Raw genomic sequence first — 15,800 nt, 5'->3', positions numbered from 1 at the left:
TCTCTCTCCTCCCCCCCCCCCTCTCTCTCTCTCTCCCCCCCCCTCCTCTCTCTCTCTCTCTCTCTCTCTCTCCCCCCCCCCCCCCTCTCTCTCTCTCTCTCTCCCCCCCCCTTCTCTCTTCTCTCTTTCTCTCTTCCCTTCTCCCCCCTCTCTCTCTCTTCCCCTTCTTCCTCCCCCTCTCTCTCTCTCTCTCTCTCTCTCCTCTCCCCCCCTCCGCTCAGCAACACAAACGGCTTTCTCCCTCCCCCTCAGCAGCACGAACGGCTGCAGAATTCTCCCTGGCTGAAGCACTTTTCTTGGCTTATAAATGTTATTCAGTTGATTTATTTGTATAATATTTGTAGAATTATAAATAAGGATTTATTGTAGAATTTAATGAGTTCCCTTCCCCCCCCCCCCCCCCCATCCCACCTCGTTCTGGGCGCCTAATTTGTAACCTGCGCCTGATTTTTTAATGTGTAGAACAGGTTTTTTCAGTTCTACAAAAATCTTCACTGGCTCCATTCTACTTTAGTTTGGAGTACGTTTTCACTGTGGAAACTTTGAAATCAGGCGTCAGTGGCCGGACACGCCCCCTTTTGAAGAAAAAATTCTGTTCCAAAGTAGAACTGTTCTACCTGACTAGAAAACAAAATGTGGAGAATTGCGATTTCTAAGATAGTCCGTTCTCCACCAGTTGCTCCTAAAAATCAGGTGCAAATCATGTGGAAACTTGGGCTCCATGGATGGTGATTTCTACCGCTGCTGGCCCCCCACCCCCCTCTTTGTCCTTCTCCAAATTAGGTTGGGTTTTGTTGTTAAAAAAAGGGTGGATACCCAAAGCAATTAATATTTATCATTGACAATTCAGGGGAAGAAAAAGTTCATTTCATAACCGAGAAAGTGAAAGGAATTAAAAGTCTGTAGTGAATAACCCTTAAAGCATACAGGCATTATTAAATTTACACTATTGAACATGCATGCAATAGATTTTTTTTAATTATTTGTCAGAGATACTTACACTAGGTGAAGAAAGAAAGGATACTACTTTAAGATCCCCGAGAAAAGTAGCCAACTTGCTGGTTATAAAACAATTGCCCAAGTCTTATATTGGAAATTCATATTTTCAAGGGCCAAAATGAAAAAATGGCCATTGATCCTGATAATGTTACAGACTTGAAAGATCACTGCTGCATTTTGTGAGCACAATTAACCAGTTACTATATTTTTACAAAAGTACTAACTGGCATCAAATATACAGTAACAGTTTAATAAACCTTACAGTTCTGCAATCTGCCGTGAAACTGAATTGCTTTGTACATGACATTTGTATGAATTTGCTACCTCTTGCCTCAAATATAAAAATCAAACCAATAGCAAGTCCTATGGGCATACGACATGGAGTTTAAATCTGTCGTCAAAGGATATCTTAGTTCTAGAGTGGGCAGATGTGCTACTGACTTTTCTATGGGTTCCACACTAGCCTGAAGGTACATCACCTCAGCCCATTATTACTATATAAAGTGGATTAACAAAGAAAGGATTACAATTATTATACAGTTAGGAAATATGCGCTAAAATAATCCTAAAGTTGAATCTCTTATCATCCAATGGTGAAACTGTTTTGTCAGTATCATTGCTTCTACTGATTTTAAAGTAACCATTTCTCCCAGGAACACAGACCATCGGACACAAGTTTCTCTGTTTGTCTTGGTTTCAATTTTTTTTTTAATTAAAAAGGTGTGCTGTGCTGCTCACTTCCATTCTTGAAAATCAAATATTCTATTCGAGAAAGTAACTAACTGTAATCAGAGGTGGAAAGCAGAAGTGTTGATTTTTGCTCTGTCTTGAAGTAAATAAACACCACTTTTGTTCAACACTGCTCTAGTATTTCACATCATCATCATAGGCAGTCCCTCAGAATCAAGGAGGACTTGCTTCCACTCTTAAAATATGAGTTCTTAGATGGCTGAACAGTCCAATACGAGAACTACAGACTGTCACAGGTGGGGCAGAGTGGTTGGGGGAAAGGGTGGGTGGGACAGGTTTGATGCATGTTCTTTCCACTGCCTGCGCTCGTTTTCTGCATGCTCTCGGCGATGAGACTCAAGGCATTCAGCGCCCTCCCGGATGCACTTCCTCCACTTAGAGCGGTCTTTGCCCAGGGACTCCCAGGTGTCAGTGGGGATGTTTCACTTTAATCAGGGAGACTTTGAGGGTGGCTGCAAGTGATTATTGGATTTATTGTTACCATATTGGTGAAAATACACCCAATGACCAGCACTGACACCCAAGTGAAATACTAGTGCTGTGTTGACCAAAATAAACAATGGCTGAACAAAGACCAAAAACTATTTCCCATCTCGGATTAAAATTAGTTACACTCTTATAGAAAGAATATAACATTTTCTTGAAAAAATACATGCTTCTCAAAGGACCATATAATTCTCATGGTTCAAGAAACTATACCGAGTTAAAATACAAACCTATGCAGTTGTACGTAAATTGCCAGATTATTTTAAAAACTGTGTGTCTATATTGACCACGTTTCCTTCCTGCAATGAGTATCAAAACTGAATTTTACACAGCAGCACTGCTGAAAGTTTAATTTAAAAATAGAAAATCAAAGAACAGAACAGCCTCGATGAATGAAATTGGTTTACACCATGGCCGACCAATTATAATCAAGAGCAATCCAAACTAAACCAAGTTCCCACTGATAGCTGAGATCGAAGGATACCTTTAATGGTCCTGGACTGGAACAGAATATTTCAACTCGGAATCAATCACAGGTAGCAAAAATTAACAGGAATAATCACCATCAATCGTAGAATGGTCGAGGAGCCCTGTGTCTCCTGCCATCAGTTAGACGCAGATTGCAATAGTGGTCACAGCAGTGGAAGATCAAAAAATGTGGCAAGCTGATAAAGCAACACAAATTGGTCTTACTGCTATCAGTGCAGGCACAATAAAAACTTACATTTATATAGCACCTTTAACAGAAAGAAAAACCCAATCCTTCACAGTGGCGTAATCAGACAAAAACACTCACTGAGCCAAAGGAGGATATATTAGGAGGGCTTGGTCAAAGATGTAGATTTGAAGAAGGGCTTTAAAAGGAAGAAGGGGATGTGGAGTGGCATAGGGATTTAGCAAACTAATTCCAGAGCATGGGCCCGACACAAATGAAGGCACAGCTGCCATTGGTGAGGTGAAAGAGGTCGGAGTTGGAGGAACTGTGAGTTGTGAGGGTTGTAGCATTGGAGGAGGTTGGAGATTACAGAGGCAGGGAGGGGCAAGGTCATTAAGGAATACAACTACAAGGGTTAGAATTTTAAACTGAGGAGTTGGGGGACCAGGAGCCCATGCAAGTCAGCAAGCACAGCACGGATGGGCGAGTGGGACATGGTGCACAGTAGGAAATGGGCAGCAGAGTTCTGAATGAGTTGAAAGTTAGAGGGTGGAAAATGAGAGGCTAGCCAAGAGAGAATAGTAATTGTCGAGTCTAGAGGTGACAAAGGCGTGTGTGTTTCAGCAGCTGATAGACCGAGGAAGGGGCAGAGGTGGGCAATGATGGAGGTGGAAGGGGCCTTTGTCATGGAAGGAATTAGGGTCGGAGGCTCAGCTCAGGGTCAAATAGAACACCACAGTTAGGAGCAATCTGGTTTAACCAGAGAAAATAGCAGAGGATGGCAATGGAGTCAGTGGCAAGTATACTGAGCTTGTGGTGGGGACCGAAGGCAACGGCTTCAGTCTTACCAACATTCAACTGGAGCAAATTGTAGTTCATTCAAAACTTGATGTCAGAGAAGCAGTTTGATAGAAACATAGAAAATAGGTGCAGGAGCAGGCCATTCGGCAACTTCGAGCCTGCATCACCATTCAATATCATGGCTGATCATGCAATCTCAGTACCCCAACCCTGCCTTCTCTCCATACCCCCTGATCCCTTTAGCCGCAAGGGCCACATCTAACTCCCTTTTGATTATGTCCAACGAACTGGACTCCACAACTTTGTGGCAGAGAATTTCACAGGTTCACAACTCTCTGGGTGAAAAAGTTTCTCCTCATCTTAGTCCTATATGGCTTACCCCTTATCCTTAGACTGTGTCCCCTGGTTCTGGACTTGCCCAATATCAGGAACATTCTTCCTGCATCTAACCTGTTCAGTCCTGTCAGAATTTTAGATGTTTCCATGAGATCCCCTCTCATTCTTCTTAATTCCAGTGAGTATAAGCCTAGCCGATCCAGTCTCTCCTCATATGTCAGTCCTGCCATCCTGGGTATCAGTCTGGTGAACCTTCGCTGCACTCCCTCAATAGCAAGCACGTCTTTCTTCAGATTAGGAGACCAAAACTGCACACAATACTCAAGGTGTGGTCTCACCAAGGCCCTGTACAATTGCAGCAAGACCTCCCTGTTCCTATACTCAAATCCCCAAGCTATGAAGGCCAGCATGCCATTTGCTTTCTTTACTGCCTGCTGTACCTGCATGCCTACCTTCAATGACTGATGTACCATGACACCCAGGTCTCGTTGCACCTCCCCTTTTACTAATCTGTCACCATTCAGATAATAATCTGCCTTCCTGTTTTTGGCACCAAAGTGGATAACCTCACATTTATCCACATTATACTGCATTCTCCATGCATTTTCCCATTCACCTAACCTGCAGCCTCCTTGTATCCTCCTCGCAGCTCACCCTACCACCCAGCTTAGTGTCATCTGCAAACTTGGAGATATTACATTCAATTCCTTCGTCTAAATCATTAATGTATATTGTAAATAGCTGGGGTCCCAGCATTGAACCCTGCAGCATCCCACTAGTCACTGCCTGCCATTCTGAAAAGGAGCCATTTATTCCCACGCTTTGCTTCCTGTCTGCCAACCATTTCTCTATCCACATCAATACATTGCCCCCAATACCATGTGCCTTAATTTTGCACACTAATCTCTTGTGTGGGACCTTGTCAAAAGCCTTTTGAAAGTCCAAATACACCACATCCACTCTACTAGTTACATCCTCAAAAAACTCTAGATTTGTCAAGCATGATTTCCCTTTCATAAATCCATGCTGACTTGGACCGATCCTGTCACTGCTTTCCAAATGCGCTGCTATTACATCTTTAATAATTGATTCCAGCATTTTCCCCACCACTGATATCAGGCTAACCGGTCAATAATTCCGTTTTCTCTCTCCCTCCTTTTTTTAAAAAAAAAAAGTGGGGTTACATTAACTCCCTCCAATCCATAGGAACTGATCCTGAGTCCATGGAATGTTGGAAAATGACCACCAATGCATCAACTAATTCTAGGGCCACTTCCTTAAGTACTCTGGGATGCAGACTATCAGGCCCTGGGGATTTATCGGCCTTCGGTCCCTTCAATTTCCCCAACACCATTCCCTGACTAATAAGGATTTCCCTCAGTTCCCCCTTCTCGCTAGACCCTCGGTCCTCTTGTATTTTCGGGAAGTTATTCGTGTCTTCCTCACTAAGGAAAACACTAATAACCTCCTGAAAATATAAGAGGACCAAGGGTCTAGCGAGAAGGGGGAACTGAGGGAAATCCTTATTAGTCAGGGAATGGTGTTGGGGAAATTGAAGGGATTGAAGGCCGATTAAGTATTTGTTCAATTTCTTGTTCCTCATTATGAATTCACCTGATTCTGACTGCAAGGGATCTACATTAATCTTCACAAATCTTTTTCTCTTCACATATCTATAGAAGCTTTTGTAATCAGTTTTTATGTTTCCTGCAAGTTTACTCTCATACTCTATTTTCCCCTTCCTAATTAAACCCTTTGTCCTCTTTTGCTGAATTCTAAATTTCTCCCAGTCCTCAGGTTTACTGCTTTTTTTGGACAATTCATATGCCTCTTCCTTGGATTTAACACTATCCCTAATTTCCCTTGTTAGCCACGGCTGAGCCACTTTCCCTTTCTTATTTTCACGCCACACAGGGATGTACAATTGTTGTAGTTCATCCATGTGATCTTTAAATGTCTGCCATTGCCTATCCACCATCAACCCTTTAAGTATCATTTGCCAGTCTAGCCTAGCCAATTCACGTCTCATACCATCGATTTCCTTTCTTTAAGTTCAGGACCCTAGTCTCTGAATGAACTGTGTCACTCTCAATCCAAATGAAGAATTCTACCATATTATGATCACTCTTCCCCAAGGAGCCTCGCACGATCAGATTGCTAATTAATCCTCTCTCGTTACACAAGACCCAGTCTAGGATGGCCTGCTCTCTAGTTAGTTCCTCGACGTATTGGTCTAGAAAACCATCCCTTATACACTCCAAGAAATCCTCCTCCACAGTATTGCTACCAGTTTGGTTAGCCCAATCAATATGTAGATCAAAGTCGCCCATGATAACTGCTGTATATAGGCAGTGAAGTGGTAGTGGAAAGGAAGAACTGTGTTTCAGCAGCATACATGTGGAAGCTGACACCATGTTTTTGAATGACGTCGCTAAGGGACAGCATGCAGATGAGGAAGAGGAGGAGGGGGGGGCCAAGGAAAGATCCTTACGGGATTCCAGAGATAATAGTGCAGATCCAGAGAATTCATTGCTGGAGATGCTCTAATTATCATTGGATAAGTAAGAGAAGCAGGTGTGGGCAGTCCCACTGAGCTGGATAACAGAGGGGAGGCATTGGATGAGGAGGATGTAGTCGACCATGTCAAAGGCAGCAGAGGTCAAGGAGCAAAAATGCATCACAAAGGAAAGGATGTGGATTAGGGCTAGTCAGTGTTGTGGCATAAGACGTGCAAATTTTCAAAATTATATAAAAGACTTAAATTTATATAACGTCTTTCACGGCCATCGGACATCACAAAGTGCTTTACAGCCAATGAAGTACTTTGAGTGCGGTCACTGTTGTAATGTGGGAACCACGGCAGCTAATTTGCACACAAGCAAATTCCCACAAACAGCAATGTGATAATGACTAGATAATCTGTTTTTCGTCATGTTGATTGAGGGATAAATATTGACCAGGACACTGGAGATAACTCCCCTGCTCGTCGTCGAAATAGAGCGCCTTTCACTACCTCAGGACCAATGTTCCCTGTAATTTTTGGGGGCCACGCGACCTCTTTGAATGGGCTGCATGGCCCATTCAAAAAACCATGCCTGCATGGTTTTTCCTATTTAAAATATGGCTGGGCGGGACCCCTGGAGCACGGCGTAGCCACACAGTTTAAAGAGAACATTGCTCAGGACATCGACAAGCATTTTACACCCAATGAAGTACATTTTTGAAGTGTTGTCACTGTTGTAATGCAGAAAACGCAGCAGTCAATTTGCGCATAGCAAGCTCTCACAAACAGCAGAAGTAAATGACAAGATCATCCGCTTTAGGTGTTAAGTTGGCCATGGCACTGACGGAACGCCCCTGTTCTTCTTCGAATAGTGCCGCAGGACCTTTACATCCAGTGAAGATAGCAGGGCCTCGGTTTAACATCTCATCCAAAGGATGGCATCTCCAACACGTAGTGCTTCCTCAGTAATGCACAGAAGTGCCAGCCTAGATTACATGCTGAAGTCATGAGTTGCGATAAGTTGGGCACAGATCTGGGAAGCAGGAACACATTGAAATCCTCGTTCTCTACTGCCACTCCCCATGCCCCATCCTAAATTTCTCCAAGAGATATCTTCCCTCAGTTTCTGCACTGACCCACTGTGCTCATCCTTGGTGATTTCAATCTACAAATTACTTTGCTTCCTCCCCTCACTGAGCCACAGTGCCATTGACTGTTTGAGCAGGGTAGATGGTAGAATGTATCGCAGGGCAGAGAGGCTTCAGAATAGTGCAATGTGTCACCACACAAGCCAAGTTTCAGTCAAAGCCATGCTGTCAATGCAATCATCCGCAATAAGATCATGCATGGCAAGGACCTTGTTCAGGACTGAACAGATATTATGGAGGCAAATGCGGAGAGGGGCAGTGATTATTGATCGACTGGCAGAATCCAAGGAGGTACGAGTGGGTGGGGTGAGCAGGACGGGAATGAAGTTCGAGAGATGACTCATCACCTCCCCCTCCTCCCCACAGGAAGATATGCGAAAGAGCATGATGCAAATTTGGCTTGCTGCGCTTAAGGGGATTAGAGACGGGTGCCTCAATGGACCATTTGGAGAATGCAGAGAGGTACAGAGGGTAGCTGTGGCGATTCAAGCCTGGGAGAGCAGAACAGTAGAGCAGTTGTGATGGATTGCAGTTAAGGATTAGAGGAGACAAAGTACCTAAAAGGGGAGAAATGAAAGGTGGCATGACAAGAGACAAAAGCAAAAACAACTTCTATTTATCTAGCACCTTTAACATAGTAAAACTTCCCGAGGCGCTTCACAGGAGTACTATAAAAACATTAAATTTAACACCGAGCCACACAGAGAAATTAGGGCAGATGTCCAAAAGCTTGGTCAAAGAGGTAGGTTTTAAAGGAGCATCTTAAAAAGGAGGAAAGAAATAGTGGGGCAGAGAGGTTTAGGGAGGAAATTCAAGAGCTTAGGACCTCAGCAACAGAGGGCACGTCCACCAATAGTTGAATAATAATAATAATCAGGGATGCTCAAGGGGGTAGAATTAGAGGAGCACATATTTCTGGGGGGCTGGGGTGGGGATGGAAGAGATTAGAGATAGGGGCGAGGCCGTGAAGCGATTTGAAAACAAGGATGAGAATTTTGAAATCGAGGCGTTGCTTAACCAGGAGCCAATGTAGGTCAGCGAGCACAGGGTGATGGGTGAGCGGGACTTGGTTCGAGTTAGGACATGGGCAGCCGGGTTTTGGATGATCTCAAGTTTATGTAGGGTAGAACATAGGCCAGCCAGGAGTGCATTGGAACAGTTAAGTCTAAAAGTAACAAAGGCAGGGATGAAAGTTTCAGCAGCTGAGGCAAGGGAGGAGACAGCGGTGTTATGGAGGTGGAAATAGGTCTTCGTTATGCCACAGATGTGGGGTCAGAAACTCATTTCAAGGTCAAATAGGACACCATGGTTGCAAAACAATGTGGTTCAGCCTCAGAGAGATTAGGGAGAGGGATGGAGTCAGTGGCTAGGGAACGAAGTTTGTGGCGGGGACCGAAAACAATGGCTTCGGTCTTCCCAAGATTTAATTGGAGAAAATTTCTGCTCATCCAGTATTAGCAGTCTGACAACTTAAGAGATCACGGAGGGATCAAGCGAAGTGGTGGCGAAGTAGAGCTGGGTAACGTCAGAGTACATGTGGAAACTGTGTTTTCGGATGATTTCGCCAAGAGGCAGCATGTAGATTAGAAATCGGAGGGGCCAAGGATAGATCCTTGGGGGACACCAGAGGTAACGATGCTGGAAGAGAAGCCATAGCAGGTGATTTTCTGGCCACGATTAGATAAGAATGGAACCAGATGAGTGTAGTTCCATCCAGCTCGACGACAGACGAGAGCCATTGGAGGAGGATGGCGTGGTCAACCATGTCAAAGGACCAAGGATTAAGAAGGGGAAGAAAAAGTGATCGAATTAATGGGCTTGATAAAAGTGGCAGTTAACATGAGCATACAAAATCGATAAAGGAAATTCAGGTTACAAGCCCATGGTACAAATTAGGACACATATGTCCTGGTCATAACAGAAGATAGGAAAGAGACAACATAAGAATCCAAAGCTGGTGGAATGAAATTGACTTGTAGACAGGGTGAGTCAGCCTGGAGCATTGACAAACCAATGTCAAGTTCAGAGACAGCTATGGAGAGCAAATGCATCCAGAAGCTGTTTGAGGGACAGAGTAACAGTAGGCATTTTGCTGGAGGTTGTCTGGTGGAAAAATAGGGCTGACAAGGAGTGGAGATTTGATCAGCAGCCAACAAAGGGTGATCGTGAGGTGAGGGGGAGGGAAGAGGCAGGTCCAGTGGACCTGCATAGTGATTTCAGATGTTGCCAGCGCACAACAGCAGATTCAATATACCAGCAGAGGAGCGAGGACCAACAGGAGTAAAATCCAAGAACTACAGCAAACCAGTGGAGGCTGATGGGTAAATCCACAAGATCATTGCAGATGAGGGAATTGGACCAATGAACAGCTGTAGGGTGGTGAGGAGCACACAAGAGCAGAAGCAGCAGTAGAACCTTGAGGAGCTTGTCCAACCCAGTTCAGCAAAAGCTGAAAAAGGAGGTCCGAGGATGAGTGGAATCAGTGCCCGGCCAAGGGAATCAAGCAGAAAGCAGAAATCATTCAACAGCAAGGGAGCAGAATCCAGACCAGAATGTAATCCAGCAGGAACATATCAAAGCCAGCTCAGCATAGAGTGGAAAGTTCCATGGAGATGAGCAGAAAACAGCATGTGGAAGCAGACTACAAGAATACAGGTGGTCCAGCAGAGTATACAGTCTCACGCCAGGTCCAAGAACACCCCAACCTCTGTCATTGAGCTGCAGTACGCGGGCGACGCCAGCGTCTGCACTCCAGGATATAGTCGATGTATTCACAGAGGCATATGAAAGCATGGGCCGTACACTTAAGACAAAGGTCCTCCACAAGCCTGTCCTCGCCGCACAGCACTGCCCCCAGTCATCAAGATTCACGGCGGGGCCCTTGACAACGTGGATCACTTCCCATACCTTGGAAGCCTCTTGTCAACCAAGGCAGGCATTGATGCAGAGATTCAACATCGCCTCCAGTGCGCCAGTGCAGCCTCCGGTCGCCTGAAGAGTGTTCAAAGACTAGGCCTTCAAACTACCACCAAGCTCATGGTCTACAAGGCTGTAGTAATACCCGCCCTCCTGTATGGATCTGAGGCATGGACGATGTACAGAAGGCACCGCAAGTCGCTGGAGATATATCACCAACGATGTCTCCGCAAGATCCTGCAAATCCCCTGGGAGGACAGGCGCACCAACATCAGTGTTCTTACCCAGGCTAACATCCCCATTGAAGCACTGACCACACTCGATCAGCTTCGCTGGGCAAGCCACATAGTTCACATGCCAGACACGAGACTCCCTAAGCAATTGCTCTATGCGGAGCTCCTTCACGGCAAACGAGCCAAAGGTGGGCAGCAGAAACGTTACAAGGACGCCCTCAAAGCCTCCCGAAGTGCGACATCACGATTGACACCTGGGAGTCCCTGGCCATAGACCACCCTAGGTGGAGAAAGTGCATCCGAGAGGGCGCTGAGCTCTTCGAATTTCAACGCCGCGAGTGTGAAGAGGTCAGGCGCAGACAGCGGAAGGAGCGTGTGGTAAATCAGTCTCACCCCTCCTTCCCCCGACGAATGTCTCTCCCTCCTGTGACAGAGTTTGTGGCTCCCGTATTGGACTGTTCAGCCAAAGAATTCACTTTAGGAGTGGAAGCAAGTTTTCCTCGATTCCAAGGGACTACCTATGATGATAATGACAGTCTCACGAGAGAGCAGCAGCAAAGTTAGAGGTCACAGTAAAGCCCAGAGACCGGGCCGGGGGGGGGTGACAATGGAGAGTTAAAGGAGAGGAGCGCAATGGGAAGCTACCAGCCCAGATGTCATCTTAAAAAAAATCCCTCCTGAAATTAGGAACTGACTATATGGCGAGATGTTGACATTAGATATATTACTATATGGTGAGATATGGAAAAGTAGCTCATAAGACTTCCCAATACAATCTCTTGTTAAAACACGCTTTTTTAGCTCCATTATCAATAAGGACCCACATTCACATTGAGAAACAACAGCTTCTGCATGCCTCCCAAAAGGCAATATTCAGGAAGTTTATATTAAAGCATTACATTTTTTATATTAAAATGACCATTAATGGGCAGCATTTTTAAGAAAAACAGGAATTTAAAAGCTCTGAAATGCCACAGACTTCAAGACGAGGAAAGAACAGACTGTATGTACATTTTATGGCACCAACTCAAACTTAAGTACAACGATGACCAAACTCGTGGCAAAAAGAGATCTGCTAAAACTATCAATTTACATTTATATAGTGCACATTGGGAAACCAGTCTCACAGCATTCAGACAAAAGCAAAAGGGTAACACCCTACATTAAGACTGGGAACTTCACTAGGATTTTTTTTTAAAAATCCAATCTGCCCAATTTTTTTTTTTGCAAGTGTTTTTAGTTTCACAGGTCAGCCTCTGAAGACCCACAATCCTCTAACTCAGGAGGCAAGAGTGCTCCCGCAAAGCCAAGGAAAGCACCTTGGTCACAATATTGGAAATCAAAATGTTTCACAACTGGGCTGATATGACTGTCCCAGTTGTAAAACTATGAACAAATGTGAGTCAGTATCTGATTAAAAGGACCTGCACAGCTCAATTTCAGGATAGTTTTGCTTTTCATCCCTACTCTGTCCAGATAAATGTATAGAGAAGTTTATGCATAATTGAAAAAAGGATAAATCCCAAATATGTCCAGGACTTCCACTTTATAAAAATGTATAAACAACTTGAATGGGAAGCCCCTATTAATGCGAGAACAGAAAAAGGTTTCACACTTAAAATCATACAAAATCCAATGGACAAGAGCTAGCTTTACAAAGACAAACTGTTGAAATTAAAAATTAACGACACTATTAAGCTTTCAGGTAATGTACAACAAACTTCACTGATCACGACCGACTAGTTGCCAAATAGACAGCACAACATTTTATCGAATACTTATTAAGCATTTAACGCAAAAAATCGAAGTAAATTATAGAATAAAATATTTTGGTGCCCCCGCAATAAATGACAGGCGTTTACCAAACCTGCTTAAACGAAACCAAATCTTTCCACTCCACCCCTTGAAGTGACTGACACGTTGAGCCGTAGAGCTGTCACCTATTCTAATGATCTTTATGGGTTATTGTTTTAAAACTAACCCTTTTTGGGGGTGTATGCTGTTTTATTCATTTGCTAAACATCAGCCACACGCTGACATTAAAAAAAACATCAGCTTTACGCCACGATCCAGCGGGCAGCGCATTGTGCTTGTCAGCGCTAGGCCCTAAGCGCAGCCCGAGCCTCCGGTGGGGAAGTCGCCCTGCCTGTGTCCATCGTGGAAACCGGAAAGTGCGGCGGGCGGGGTGGGGAGCTCGGTGGTTCTCTCTCGCTGTCTCTCGGGAATGCCGAATTAGCCGGGGGGGGGGGGGGAGCCGGGTGCTGTGAGGGGAGGGGGTCGGGTGTTGGCGAGTGCGGAGGTCGGTGGGTGGGTAAGCGAAGGGAGGCGAGCACCCCCCCCCGGCCCCGCCAGCTGTAGGCCCGCGTCCCGCTCACTAACCTTGGGTCCCAGTCATTCCAGCGCTGCCGCTTGTTCAACCGAGTGCTCAGGGGTCTGTGGCTCATTACCTTCCCAACAACATGTCATCCACCTTCGGAAGGTGCCGCCGAGCCACCCAATCGGACCGAGTGCGGTGCGCGGACAAGGCGAGGGCGGGCCCCGAAACGCCGTGCCGTGCTGTGCCGTCCCCCCGGGGGCTGTGTGACTGGGCGGCGGACGCTGCTTTCGGTTCCGCTCCTGACGCGGGTTCTCGGTCTCGGGCGGCTCTGGAATGGAGCGGGGCATGCCGGGAGCCGCCGCGCGATGCCAAGTGGCCCCTCCCCCCCGCCTCCAATAGGTGTCAACACGTGCTTCACACACAGCAACACTGGATACTCACCATGTAAGGTCACCTCTCTCTCTCTCTCCCCCACCCACCACCCCCGCAGCCAGCCAGGGAGCTGGCAGCCATCAGCTGCGACAGTTATAATACCATGTTAGCCAGTGTGTGTTACAGCGGGGCCGACCCACTTAAGAGCGGAAGCTTTCCCCCAGACTGCCCGCCTCTCTTCGTTGGCGCCAGAGGTGTCCCTGGAGATGGGGCGCTGCGGTGTCCATCAGTATGCCCGCAGCCTTCCGCGAGAGGTGGGCCCTGGAGGGACTGGAGTGCATCATCACCCCCGGCAACCAAATTTTAATTTGAACCAGTTGACCATCCAAAGTTTAATTTGTTTAATTGTGTCGGTTTTAGTGCCCCCCTTTAACGAGGGGGCACTTGATTTACAGGTGCAACTTAAAATAGTTGTAGAGCTGTTGTGGGTGTGGCTTAATCACGTGATGGCTGTGAGCCTGCTGGAAGGAGGTGCTGCAATTGCTGCTACTGCAACCTGAGTCTGCAGGAGAGGAGGAAGAGGCCTGCTGGATTCAACACCTTGAGGGAGAGGAGAGCAAGAGCTTCAACACCACTGCTACGGAGTTGGAGAGAGGGGAAAGAAAACAAAATACCATCTCAGCCAGTGTGTGTTACTGCGGGCCGACCCACTTAAGCGTGGAAGCTTTCCCCCAGACTGCCCGCCTCTCTTCGTTGGCGCCAGAGGTGTCCCTGGAGATGGAACGCTGCGGTGTCTGCCGGCACTCCCGTGTCCTTCAGCTGGAGGTGGGCACCCGAGGGATTGGAGTGCATCATCACCCCCGGCAAACGAATTTTAATTTGAACTAAGTTTCCTTTAAAGTTTTATTGGGAAATTTGTGGGTTCTAGTGCCCTTGCTAAAAGAGAAGCTGGGGATTTAAGGCCACCACTCTGTCATTTTTTGTTACCTCCTTTCACCCACCCCCTTTTACCTCCTCCCTTCCAGCCGTCCAGAGCCCCAAACAGTCCTCCTTCCAGGCAAAATGGCGATCTACTTGTACTTCTTGCAAGTTAGCATACGATCCTCACGATGCGGTCTCCACTACACTGGGGAGACCAAACGTGGATTGGGTGACTGCTTTGTGGAACACCTCCGTAAGCATGACCCCGAGCTTTCGGTTGCCTGTCACTTTAATTCTCTGCCCCACTCCCACGCTGAGTTCTCTGTTCTCAGCTACTTAGGCTGTTCCAACAAAGCTCAACATAAACTCGAGGAACAGCACCTCATCTTTTCATTAGGCACTTTACAGTCTTCTGGATTCAACAGTAGGTTCAACAATTTCAGACCATAACCTCTGCCCCTATTTTTCATGTAGCAGCTGTTGATGATTCTACCGTTCCCATTTGCACCTCTTCTCGACTCACCTTTTGTTTCTTTACTTGTCCCATTACCACCTCTCTTTTAATCTCTCCTGTCTTCCATCCTATCACAGCCCTTCTCTTTTGTTCTTTCATCCCCTCCCCCCTTTCCCCGCCTCTGTACTTGTTTGAAACCTTGTACATCTCTTAACTTTTTCCAGTTCTGACAAAAGGTCATCAACCTGAAACGTTAACTCTGTTTCTCTCTCCACAGATGCTGTCTGATCTGCTAAGTATTTCCAGCAGTTTGTGTTTTTATTTCAGATTTCCAGCATTCACAGTATTTTGCTTTTGCGCCCTGTTATATCAACCCCATTCTGATACTTTGCAATGTCAAGAAAAGATCCTCTTGTAAGTAGGCCAGTGGAAATATCTAGTCCCTACAAAGATACAATATAGGGTTCGGATTTTGCAGTAAGAATAATGGTGAAACTATCAGCGCTCACTGATATTAAAGTGCAATTTGGACAGCAACTTCTGAGCAAAACATTAATGATAAACAAGGATATTTATATACACTGTTGGTTATAGTTTAAAAAAAATGTTTTAATCAGAATCCAGAGCAGATGTGTTTGGTTTACCTCATTTGAAATTGATATTGGTATTGTCAAGGCAACATAGAGAAAGAGTGTCTTGCTTTTTACTGGGTTGAACTATTCGTAAAAAAAAATTGCCACCAGTTCCCATAATGCATTGTATGAAGAAAAATCAATTATATTTATTTGTTGGAAAAATAGTGTTGGATTTCCCCAGTATAGTGACAGAAAATTGTGTTTACAAATAAAGTTTTCAAAAAAATTAGGTGTTCAATTCGGGTAAAATATCCATTTCTAACAGGGACTGTAT

At 45.6% G+C, this 15,800-nt stretch overlaps 1 protein-coding gene across 3 annotated transcripts in view; it reads right to left on the bottom strand.

Annotated features, from left to right (window-relative positions):
* The window catches only part of smg1 (SMG1 nonsense mediated mRNA decay associated PI3K related kinase), a 153,376-nt gene extending 139,910 nt beyond the window's left edge, over nucleotides 1–13,466 (bottom strand). Inside the window, exon 1 of one of the 3 annotated variants that reach the window (XM_070900928.1) lies at nucleotides 13,207–13,466. In XM_070900928.1, the coding sequence (XP_070757029.1) occupies nucleotides 13,207–13,271 (65 nt within the window). In that variant the 5' untranslated portion in view covers nucleotides 13,272–13,466. The remainder of the gene's footprint in view (nucleotides 1–13,206) is intronic. The other 2 variants (XM_070900929.1, XM_070900931.1) reach the window with 2 other exon arrangements.
* Between the last annotated feature and the right edge of the window lie 2,334 nt (nucleotides 13,467–15,800).

Source organism: Pristiophorus japonicus, chromosome 15, assembly GCF_044704955.1.
Source record: "Pristiophorus japonicus isolate sPriJap1 chromosome 15, sPriJap1.hap1, whole genome shotgun sequence".
Taxonomy (NCBI): Eukaryota; Metazoa; Chordata; class Chondrichthyes; family Pristiophoridae; genus Pristiophorus; species Pristiophorus japonicus.
Note: the sequence above shows the minus strand (reverse complement) of the source record. Positions and strands in the feature narration are given on the sequence as shown.